The sequence below is a fragment of the Melospiza georgiana genome, chromosome 20 (assembly GCF_028018845.1).
Source record: "Melospiza georgiana isolate bMelGeo1 chromosome 20, bMelGeo1.pri, whole genome shotgun sequence".
Lineage (NCBI taxonomy): Eukaryota > Metazoa > Chordata > Aves > Passeriformes > Passerellidae > Melospiza > Melospiza georgiana.
Window position 1 is genome coordinate 3,867,398 of NC_080449.1, and position 12,287 is coordinate 3,879,684.

At 46.3% G+C, this 12,287-nt stretch overlaps 1 protein-coding gene across 8 annotated transcripts in view; it reads left to right on the forward strand.

Annotated features, from left to right (window-relative positions):
- Positions 1–12,287, forward strand: part of CACNA1B (calcium voltage-gated channel subunit alpha1 B) — a 324,524-nt gene that overhangs the window by 220,447 nt on the left and 91,790 nt on the right. For all 8 annotated transcript variants that reach the window (XR_009115431.1, XR_009115432.1, XM_058038142.1 and 5 more), the window contains one exon: positions 847–953. Coding sequence is in view for 6 of the 8 variants with exons in the window: in XM_058038142.1 (XP_057894125.1) it covers positions 847–953 (107 nt within the window). In the remaining 2 variants the exon portion in view is untranslated. The remainder of the gene's footprint in view (positions 1–846; positions 954–12,287) is intronic.

Below are 12,287 nucleotides of genomic sequence, written 5' to 3' on the forward strand. Positions count from 1 at the left end.
GTTACAATCTTCAGAGGTTAAAAATCCTCCTGATCCAGGGATATGCAGGAAGAAGGAGCAGAACCCTGCTTTGCTCCACAAATGACATTTAATATGGTTCTTTTTTTGTTTTCTGAGTCCTCAGGGATCTGAGGTGGGTGTGAATAGCTGATGGGAGCAGAACCACCCCAAATCCATCCTTTTTTATCATTGTTTCAGAAAAGTCCCCTTGGCAGGAGGTCAGGGAGGATTTAGGAGCCCATGCAGGTGTTCCAGCAGGACATTGGCTTTAGAGGATTGTTCCACACACAGCTCTGGGATAACTGGGGAATTCAACCTATAAGTGTCCCATCCCTGCTCCCTCAGAGATCCTTCCTCAGTGCTGTGTGCTGAGAGGAGACCCAGCAGAGTCAAGAACATTTATGAGGGTAAAAGACCCTCTTGACAAAACCTTGGCATTCTCACCTCAGCCTGCACCAAACCTGGGGCTCCTTGTGAGAAAATCTGCCCTAAATTAGAATTCCTGTGTCCTTGCAGCCCTAAATTGCAAATACTGTCTCTAAATTGCAAATACTGTCTCTAAATTGCAGATATTGTCTCTAAATTGAAATTCCTGTGTCCTTGCAGCCCTAAACTAAAATTCCTGTGTCCTAGAAGCCCTCAATTGAAATTCCTGTGTCTTTGCAGCCCTCAGTTGAAATTCCTGTGTCCTTGCAGTCCTAAATTAAAATTCCTGTGTCTTTGCAGCCCTATATTGAAATTCCTGTGTCTTTGCAGCCCACCAGTGGCAGCACCACGCCCCAGGGGAGCTCTGCTTGTTGTTATTCCATGATTTATTCCCTGTTTCCTCTTGTTTTTGTGCCCCAGGACGAGGAGGAGATGGAGGAAGCCACCAACCAGAAGCTGGCCCTGCAGAAGGCCAAGGAGGTGGCTGAAGTGAGCCCCATGTCAGCAGCCAACATCTCCATAGCTGCGTAAGCACCTTTGATTCCTTGGGACAGCATTTCCCTTTTGCAGTGTCACTGTCTGTCTGTCTGTCCAGCTGGAGCATCCCGTGGTCTGGGAGCCCTCCTGCACCACCTCTGGCCAAATACTTCAGTGCTGAGCACTTAATTAGGAGTTTAATGAAGGATTTCTTTCATTTTGGTGCTCTTTGTAAGGCCTCAGCTCTGAATAATTTAGGTTTAGGAGGATTTTTTTTTTTAAGGTGGATTTCACCAGATGAAGTGTTAACATCCCACTTTGGATTTTAATGAGGAGATGAGTTTAATGATTTTTAATGAGTTGTTTCTGTGTGTGCACAGAAATCAATATTTTTTAATAATCTTGAGAATTGAAGTGCAAAGGCATCCTCTTAAATAGCTGGAAAATGTGTTTGAATTCCCTTTCCTTGCTGTGTGAAAGAGCTGGGTGGAGTAAAATGCTGTGGTTTGGAGGCAGGAAGATCCATTTGGGATTCCCAGATGCCTGGATGAGGACAAGCACAGGCCCTGTGATACCAAAACCCTTGGAGAGCTTTGCTTAGGGCCTAACTTTTCCTGGATCCTGGAGGTGCAGAAATGAGGTGTAGGTGGAAATATTTGAGGTCCAGGTTCCTGTGTTTGAGACATCCCTGGAAATATCCAAGTGTTGGATGGACTTGGGGCTGCCTGGGGTGGTGGAGGGTGTCCCTGCAGAGGTTGGGACAGGATTTAAGGTCCTTCCTTAAAACCATTCCATGACTCTGTTCTGGGATTCCACACAAGGATTTGCTGAAAATGTTCCTTGAACTCTTCTGGAATTTCAGCATCAACACCAAAAAGTTTGCTCCTGCATTTTACTGGGAGCTGCTGATGTTTCCCAGGCCGCTTTTACAGGGGGAGACCTCCAAGGGCTGGAGAAGCTCAAGCATAAAAAAAAAAAAGAAATTTCCTGCTCAATTTACTGGAAAAAACCTGAACTGCAGCCGGATCCCTTCGGTGGAAATCTCTTTTTACTGGGACTTTAATCCACTTTAGCAAAGACAAAAGGCCAAGTGGAGCCAGTTTATTACATGTGAAGGAAAAGAATATTATTAATTTGCCTATTTTATTCTTCTTACCATTTTATTTTGTCATTACTGCTGTAATCAGTTCCTATTTATGCTCTGGCTGTTTGATAGTTTTAAATACCATTTTTTCCTTACAATTATTTTCTGGCCAGCCTTGAAAAGAAGTTAAATGAGGATAATTGCTCCTGCTCTTTGATGAATTTCTTGGTTCTGGTATTTGAAAATGCAAGATGATGATGGTGCTTATTTGCTTCTGTGTTTTGCATGGGAAGATTTCTTAGAAATTAGGAGAAAAAAAACAACTTACTTCCATGAATCTAAGGTTGAAATTGTTAAAAATCATCTTTCCCATGATTTTTCACCAGGTTTTTAAAAGCACAAGGAGATTTTTGTGACAACAATTCAAAGTGAGGACGAAATTAAGGATTTTTGCTTATTTTACCTCAAATTGAGTCTGCCCTGTCCCGACTGTGTGAAAATTCACAGGAGCACAGTGTAAGGGATGGTTTGCACATCTCCTGACCTTGTGACACTCTGTGACATCTCTTACCCTGCTCCATGGCCACTCACAGAGCTCTGCTTTGGGGAAAGAAAGCAACATTTAGGTCAAGGGATTGATGCCCAAAGAGATGAGGCCCTGGAGGAACAGGCAAGGGAGGAATCAGATTTTGGGAGATGGGAAGAGGATGTTGGGTGGATTGGTGGCTTGTGACCCATGAGATTTAATAAATCCATCTCAAAGCAATTTTATACATAAATCCTAGAATATTCTGAGTTGGGAGAGACCCACAAGGATCAAATCCAGCTCTCAAGGGAAGAACCCACAGAGCGGTGGAGTGTCCATCCTCAGGGAGCTCCAGAGGGGCTTGGCAGCCCCTAAATCTTTGATAGGAGGGTGGTTTGCAGCTCCTAAATCTTGTATTTGGGATGGTTAGCAGCCCCTAAATATTGTATATAAGGGGTGGTTTGAAGCCCTAAATATTGCAGGGGATGCTTTGCAGCCCCTAAGTCTTGCAGGGGGTGCTTTGCAGCCCCTAAATATTGTATAGGGGGATGGTCTGCAGCCCCTAAATGTTGGACAAGGGGTGGTTTTTAGCCCCGATAGTTTTGGATAGGGGGGTGGTTTGCAGCCCCTAAATCTTCCAGGGGTGGTTTGCAGGCCCTAAATCTGGAACAGGGGGTGCTCTGCAGCCCCTAAATCTTGAACAGGGGGTGGTTTGCAGCCACTATCCCTTGAATACCTCTCTCCAGCACAGTAGGGCTGATTGAGGGACCTTTTGGCACCCAAATCCACCCCAACAGTTAATTTCTCCTGCTCTTATTCCCCTGCTCTGAGGGTGGAGCAGGTGTCAAGACCATGGCAAGTCCTGGCAGATCAGATCCAGAGCTGGACATGCTAAAAGTGCTGGGTGTTCTTAAGAATGGGATTTTTGATGAATGGAAATATCACCAGAACCCAAAACTTGGGTACAAAGAATCCAATCCCTGTAGGATTCAGTGAGCAAGGCCTGGGAAAACGGGTATTAGCTCCTGCAAAGGTGGCTCTACCCAATCAATCTCTATTTGTACTTTCCCCTAAGGAATATTTTTTTTTTTTTTTTTGCTTTCTAGTTTAATATTATTTTCCCAACCTGTGGAAATGGATTTCTGTAACAGCAGGCATCGATGGCATGGATGGATGTTCTGAAAACATTGAAATTTTCCTTGCCTGCATCAGTCCAAACAGGTGGTGGCAGAGAACAGCATGACTTGGATTTTCTTGATCACGATGTTCACGTTGCCAGTGTCCCCAGAGGTGACAAAGCTGTCCCTGGGCTGAGCCTGCTCAGGACTCACGTTGGCTGTGCTGCCTCAGGTGCTGTTTCCTCCCTGCCCTTGCCAGTCCTGCTCCCAGCACTGACTGTGGCTCCCCTAAAGCTCCTTCCAACCCTTCCCACAGGGTTGGATCCCCCACCTCTGGCATTTCTCCCCTGCCAACACAGGGTCAGCTGTGCCTGGAGAGGAATTTTTTGCACTCTGTGACTTACAGGATTTGGGGTTTTTTTAATTCCATGAGGTAATGGATTACAGTTGCAGCCAGATGCAAGGGAATAATTTAATCACCTGCCCCAGCCTCCCCTCCTAAGAAAGCTCCACCAAATTTGCACATCCAGTGCCTTGGAATTGTCCCCTTGTCCCCCTTCCTCTGCTCTGAGCTCCATTTATTGTGCTGGTTACTGAACATCATTTCCTAAGCATCAGGAATGGTTGTTATCCAGTGTTACCCAGGCTCTGAAGAGGCACCTTCACCTTCCCACCTGGAGCTGGGAATTGCTTTGTGATTGATGGACACCAGGGATCTCCTTTAATAACAGGCTGATCATTGCAGTGCTGGGGAGGGATCGTTCATCATCTGCCTCACAACATCCTGCATTGCTTTGGAGCTCCAGAAATGTCCTCTCTTGTGTTCAGAGCCAGATTGATCTTTCCTTGCCTTTGTCAGGGTGCCCTGAATACAAGAGAGGACGCTTCTGGGTTGAGATGATCTGTGGTATTTTCAGGGTCCCCTGTCATTGAGAGGAAATGATGAATCTGACTGCATGTTCTTAGAAGGCTAATTTATTATTTTATGATACTTTATTATATTAAATTATATTATATTATTATAATATTATATTATTTATTATATTAAAGAATACTATACTAAACTATACTAAAGAACAGAGGAAGGATGCTTACAGAAGATTATAAGATAATAATGAAAAACTCTTGACTCTTTCCAGAGTCCCAACACAGCTGGACCATGATTGGTCATTAGGTAAAAACAATTCCCATTACACCAATCAAACAATGACCAGTTGGTAAACAACGTCCAAACACATTCCAAAGCAGCAAAACACATGAGAAGCAAATGAGATAATATTGGTTTCTTTTTTCTCTGAGGCTTCACAGCTTCCCAGGAGCAAAATCCTGGGCAAAGAGATTTTTCCAGAAAATATGACAGTGACTGTCCTCCTCCACCAAAGGGATTCTCCTGAGCAGATTTGTCTGGCCACAGTTGGTTTATCACCTGGTGAACTCTAGCCTGAAGGATTTATTTTATGGTTTCTCTGGATGAAAAGTGAGGCTGGTCTGGAGTTCCTGCCTCATCCAGCCCCCAGCATTTTTCTGCTCCACCAAAGGGACCTGAGCAGATTTGTCTGGCCACAGTTCCTTTTTCATTTAGTGAACTCTTTTCTGAAGGATTTATTTAGGATGAAAAAGTGAGGCTGGTGTGGAGCTGCTGGTTCATGCAGCCCCCAGCATTTCTCTGCTCCACCAGAGGGACCTGAGCAGATTTTTCTGACCACAGTTGATTTTTCACCTGGTGAACTCTAACCTGCAGGATTTATTTTGTGGTTTCTCTGGATGAAAAGTGAGGCTGGTGTGGAGCTCATGCCTCATGCAGCCCCCAGCATTTCTCTGCTCCACCAGAGAGCAGATTTGGCTGACCACAGTTGGTTTTTCACCTGGTGAACTCTACCCTGAAGGATTTCTTTAGGATGAAAAACAAGGGTGATGTGTTGGTTCTGTCACTGTTTGCAATGTTTGGCTGAACACAGGAGGTGTGTTTGATTCGAGCCCATTGTTTCACTCTTCTTTTTTTGTGATTATTTTTTGTTTGTTTGTTTTCCGTTTAGCATTTTCCTTGCTTTGTTGTTTCTGGAGGTGAGTTCTGGGTTTGTTCAGCCCTTCTGTGTCGTTTGCCCTGCTCAGCCTCTGCACCTGAGGGACTTCACAGAGCCAGGGGTCCTTAGGGCAAGCCATTGGTGCAGCTTCCTTGGCAGCCGGACCAGGGACAAGGGGACAATTCCAAGGCACTGGACGTCCAAAGCACTTTTTGGTGCCACTGCCAGTGGAAGGAGGAGCCCTCAGGTTCATCCCTGTGGGTCACACAAAGACCCCCAAGCAAAGTTGAGGTTTTTTCCTGCTTCTGCCTGGCCTGATGCCTGAACTCCCCATGTTTGGGTTCCTGTCTGCCTTCTCTGTCCCAACCAGAGCTGCACCAATGGCCCGTACAAAAGGGGCTGCCAGGAGCTCATCCTGCCCCAGGCAGGGCACACCTGGGGCTCACCTGGCACCCACAGCATTCCCCAGTGCCCTCTCCTCACCTTTGCTTGGGGAAAGCCTTTTTCATCACCTCTAAATTTGTAGGAGCTGCCAGGTAATCAGCCACACTTGGAGGAACCTTTTGCACTCCGTGAATTATGAGGTTTGGGGTTTTATTAAATCCATGAGGTAATGGATTAGAGTTGTAGCCAGATCCACGGGAATAATTTAATCACAGGTGTGAGGTGTGAGTTTTGGGTGGGAGGAGAACCTGGGTGGTGCATGAAACCTGGTGGGCAGTGGCAGAGACAGCTCCTGGACGTGGGCACCAGACCTAAGCACAGTTTGTCACACTGCCCACTGCTGTTCCAGTTATCTGTGCTTCCCAGGACAACTTCCCAGCCTCCAAGGACCTCCTGCTGTCTCCAGGACTGGTTTCTGCTGCTCCCACTGGGCTTGTTCACAGAACTGGTGCTGTAATTGCAGTCCCACAGGGCGACAGTGCCTGTTAGTGTGAGCAAGGCAGAAAAGCCACCAGAGGTGGCACCTCAGCCCTTCACCCTGACCCCTGTGGCCCTTTTGTACAGGTCTGGGGATGCAGGGAGGGGGGAACTGCTCTGTTTCTCCAGGTTTTCCATCTCAGAGGTTCCATGTTTACCTTCTGTCTCGGGAGTACTGTGGTGATTTCCACGTCTCTGTTGGGTTCTGGGCACCCAACAGGACCCAGCAAGAAGCTGCCTGAACACCCAGCCCGTGCCCTGTGCTCTGCTGGGGGGTGTAGAGTAGAAGAGGTGTTCTTTTCCTCTTGCTGGTTGTGGTTTCTTCCCTCTGCTCCTCCCCTGGAGTGTGTCAGTGTGTGAGGTTCTGATTCCTCCCGTGGGTTTTCCTCTCTGTCCTCACCGTCGGTGTCACCCACAGCCACTCTCTGGGCTCTGTCCCTCCTTCCTGGTAAGTAGCATCTGGTGAAAATCAACTCCTGCTGTCGTTTTGCCCTGGAAAAGGAGGCTGGGCTGGCTCTGTGGTTTCACACATGGTGGTTCCAGGCAAATTTATGGTTTGAAAAAGGCAGATACAGCCACGGGAGCAGAGCGGAGAGCCTGGAGCGCTGCAGGACCCCAGGTGACAAGGACAGAGTGTGGCTTTCATCCTGCCCTGCACCAAACGAGGCAGGGAGACACACAGAGGCTCATCCCAGCCTCCCACTGAGGGATGTTCATCTGCTTTCCACAATTTCCAACAATTAAACCCAAAATCCCCACATGTACTGCACAGTGCTGACTCCCAGGTCAATCAGGGCAGTGTTCTCCTCCATCCCAAGTTTTCCCAAAGGAATTCCTTGGTTATGCCCTGCACTCAGGGGCTTGTTCTCTGCAGGATTTTGTTGCCAAAGAGTAAAAAGGCCTCCAGCCTGAACAACTTGGAAATTATAATTTCCTTGGTTAGCATGCAGGACATGCCACCCCCACTCTGCCTCTGCTCCTGTTTCATTTGGCAAATGAAATATTTGAAATGAACCAGACAAATACAGAAATCCTGGGGTTTAGGTAAAATACTTCACCTGGCTGCTCAGCAGATTATTTGCTTCAAGCAAAACTTTTATGATGCCTTCCATAATTTTTCTTATATTCACTCCAGGTTTCTGAACCTCTGGATTTTGTGTTATATGCAGTAACTGAGCCAATATTTCTGTTCAGAACAATCCATTAATTTTAATAAACGTATATTTAAACCTCTACTTCTATGATACCCAGAGAACATTAGATTTTAACTGGGCCTTCTGGTTGGCTAGAATTGATTGTTAACAGATTTAAATGCTTGTGAAAGCAGGAGGAAAAATGCTGCAACTGAAAAGGCAAATCAGGAGGTGAAGGAATTTTATTTTCAGTCTTGGGGAGGGTTTTTGGAATGCTGTAGATTGATAGAAATCATCATTAGAGCTAGGAAAAAATTAATGCCTCAACACAGGATCAATCAGGATATTTAGAATCCTGGTTTTCTGTGAATTCCCTGCCTTTTCTATGTGATTCAGTGATTTCCATATTTAAAACCCCCCACAGAAATGGTGTGGAGGAGATGGAGGAAAATCTACAAAATTCCTTGAGCTGCAGGAAGCTCCTTTCACCCCTGGGCCCTGCCCCACTGGAGCTGAGGCAGAGCTGAGGTTTTTAGGCCCAATTTTGGGCAGTCTGAGCCAGCCCCATCCCAGTCCCTGTCTGAGGAGAGAGGTAGGTGCTTCCAAAGAGCCCATCTGAGGCGGGGACTGAGGAGAAGTTGTGTGGCACCAGCTGCTGGAGCTCAGGTGGATTTTGGAGCCTGGGGTCCTCTCTCCAGCTCTTGCTCTGTGCTAAAGCTTCCTCCTGGTGCCAGGAGCAGGAATTAGCAAATGGAATCATCTTCTAAGTGAGGATTTGCAGCACAATCCCCCCGTGGCTGCAGCCAGGCCTCCCCAGGGTGGCAGAGGTGGCTCCTGCAGGACGTTGGCGGTGTGAGTACCAGGGAGCCATGGAGCTCCATGCTCATTGCGTGCCTCTTGGTCACCTCTTCCTTTTGGCTCCCTTTTGGACTCTTTGGTTGTGTCCTCATTCTCCAGAGGGTGGTGTGTCCATGGTTTCCACAGCCCTGGAGCTTGCCTGGTCTCCTCCCTGTCTGCACTCGACAGGACGCGGCCTGTACGAGTCTCCTCCCGATGTCTTTTATGGTTTCTCTGCCCGTTTGGTTTGATTTTCCTTTTGGTTTGGTTTTTTTTTTTGGTTTTTTGGCTTTTTCTTTTCTCACTTTTTGTTTTCTTTGTTTGTTTTGTTTTTTTGCATGTGCAGTTTTGTAAAGCAAACTCGAGGTACTGTATCTCGCAGCTCGTCAGTCTCCAGCGTAAATTCACCGTGAGTTGCTCTCTGTTACGATATTCACTACGTGGATTTCTCATTTAGAGCTCTGTCAACCTCCCCCTTCTCCTGGTGCCTTCACTCTCCCTGTGTTCTTTTTCCCCAAAAAATCATTCCCATCATTGTGGAAAGCCTCCAGACCAACATCCAGGGAAAGGACTGGAAGGTGTCATTGTCATTTGATGCTTGTGATTTGTGAGCAACTCTTGTGTTCCATACATTGACTGTGACTTTTCCCCCTCTTCCTTCCTCCATTTTTCTCCCTTAATTCCTTTCCATCATTTCTCCTGAACTCTTCTCCTCTCTTCTCCTGTTTCCCCTCGTTTGATGGTTTGTCTTGTTCTCACTTGTATTTCTTTCTGTTCTCTGTGTTTACTCTGTGCTGGGCTGTTTGCTTTGATGTTCCACCAGTGTTTGCACTCTGGGTTCTGTGGGAGAACCAGGAGAGCTCTCTTGGAGGGAAAACTGGAGGAGGACTTCAAAAGAATTCTGGAAACGGGGTCCAAGTGAGACTAAATTGGAAAACTCTTGAAAAGCTGGTTATGTCTTTGCTCTCTGACCTTCTCGAGCTGGAGCTTAAAGCGACAGATTTTGTCCTAATGAGGCTCTTGGCAACTCCTCTGGAGCTGGAGTTGAGCAAACACAGTGGAAAACTCTCTCTCACTCCATGTGCTTCCTCCCAATCCAATCCTGCTGGCTGTGCTGTGGGTCAGGGTGTGCTTTGACACCAACAGGTTGGTAAAACATCATTACTGCTGCTGACTAACCCCAAAAACTCCTCATCAGCTCCTGTCCCACCCCCACGAGTGTCCTTTGGGTTATCCTTTAACTGTGTGACCTTGTCTTTCTTCTTTAATGCTTTTGGAGACTCAAGTAAGTGCAATTCCAGCCTGGGGGTTTGTCCTGGCCCCACAGCAGGCACCAAGGTACTGTGAAGCCAAGGACCTTTTCCAGCAGCTTTTCCAGCAGCTTTTCCTCCCTGATATTCCCCTGGGTGTTTGGGGGTTCTTTGTGCACTGGTGGATCTTGGACAAGCTGGGATTTAAAATATGTTGATGCTTTATGTGAGTTTAACTTCTGTGACCAAGACTGAGCTGTTGTGACTGCCCAAAGTAGATGTGACCTGTCTGTGCCCAGGTCTGATGGCTCATGGGGAAAATTGGGGGAATAAATGAGATTTAGTCATCTTTTGGATCATTTCTTCCAATGTATTTCCTGACTGCTGGGAGTTTTGACAGACAAAAAGGTGCAGAGAGGGCTCAGTGACACTTTGGGTGCCTCCCACCCTGACAGGATGGAGAAAGGGAGGTGCTGGGAGCTGCCTTCAATCCAAAATTCCAGGTCTGATGGCTCACAGGGAAAATCAGGGGAATAAATTAGATTCAGTCATCTTCTGGATCATTTCTTCCAATGTATTTCCTGGGAGTTTTGACAGGCAGAAAGGTGCAGAGATGGATGAGCTGAATGTGCTTTTTTTCCTCAGTGAGTTTTAAGGAGAGTTTCCCCCAAAACCTCCAGAGAGATAAAACATTGGGCTTTGTGCACACCAACCCCAAAGTGAAATATCCCATTGTGTTTTCCAAGTGGAAAATGGAAACGTGGAGTGTATGAACCCTGAGTTCATGAACAGAAAATAGGATTTGAGCGGAAAGGTTTTGTTGTATTTTAACAACAAATTCCCTTTTATCTGAAACACAGAATTTCACAGCCAGTGTGTAATGTGTGGTTATTTTTAACACTGAATTATTATCTTTCCATAGGCTGCTTTCATTCATTATTTACTGCAGCAAAATGTTAAGGATTTCCATGAAGTGCAGCAGTGATTTCAAAGGTTATGGGAACAAAATCTTGAATCATTAAGGAGCACCCTAAGATTAGAATCTGACTAAAAATACACTTCCCTTTCTTAAACAAACCACACAGTGCTTGCAGGTTTTATTTATACCAATATTAGTCATTGATTCATTAATATGAATCTTATTTGATTCTCCAGGAATTGCAGGGTTTTCTTTCCAGCCACAGGCAGGAGTTGTTTGGTGGTGTTTTAACCCAAGGAAAACCAGTGGAGCTGGTACCAGCAGTGATATCTACAACATTTCCAGCCTGGAGGGTCTGGGGATAGAGAAGAGCCTTCAAAGAGTTCCAAATATTCCTGAAAATAGGGGTGGGGAGTAAAGCAGTGAATTACCAGCAGTGTTTGTGGGATGTTGGCAAGTCAGGAGTGATTTACAGAGCAGTTTCCTTAATGGCTTCAGGAGCGTTTTTAGCAGCCAGCAGTGAGCAGGGTTCAGACGAGCAGTTGGCTTTATGTTTTTTGTGGAATTTTATGGGTTTTATGGATTTTTGGGTTTTTTGTAAAGTAAATATTGATTATCACAAATCCTCTTTTTGATCAGTTCAGACAAGCCCTGCCCTGCTCGAGGTGTAGCTGAGCTGTGCCTGCCCTGATTTGTGCAGAATTCACTGCCCCAAATGAGGGGGAAGCAGAGGAAATAATTTTCGCACTGTTGATGTTTTTCCATCTCCTCTAAACCCTCCTGTTGCTGCATCTCCTCCTGGGCAGGGGGCTGGAGCCCTGCTTTGCTTTAAGGGGTGCCGTAGATCAGCTCCCAGGCTGTCCCCATGCCCAGGGAGCACCAGGAGAGGAGGAGCTGCCACAAAGCCCGAGCTCAGTGGCTGTGGGGACTCAGAGAGAGCCAGGACTGGATAAATCCAGCCAGACAAGCACCTGCCACTCCTGCTGCTGCTCTGGCTCTGCAATTCCCAGCGCTGTCCCCATGGGGCCCATGTGCTCAGGTGCTTTGCCCCCATTGCCACAGCATCCCTGGCTCTGGCTCCTGGGTGGTGTTTTTGGGATGACAGGATTGAGGAGGACAGGATTTGAGATGCTCCTCACTGCTCAGGTGTGGTGGTGTTCACAGGGGTCCCAGGACGAGGGAAGAGATGAGAATGTTGACTCCATGTTTCAGAAGGCTGATTTATTATTTTAAGACATATATTATAGTAAGAGTAAATGAAATATTAAAACTATGCTAAAAGAATAGAAGAAAGGATTTCATCAGAAGGCTTGAAAGAAATAGAAAGGAATGATAATAAAATCTTGTGACTGATCAGAGAGTCTGAGCCAGCTGACTGTGATTGGCCATTAATTAAAAAAAACACATGAGACCAATCAAAGATGCACCTGTTGCATTCCACAGCAGCAAATAACCATTGTTTGCATTTTGTCCCTGAGGCCTCTCAGCTTCTCAGGAGGAAAAATCCTAGCAAAAGGATTTTTCATCAAATATGTCCGTGACACTCTGGAGATGGAATTGAGCTCACAGGTG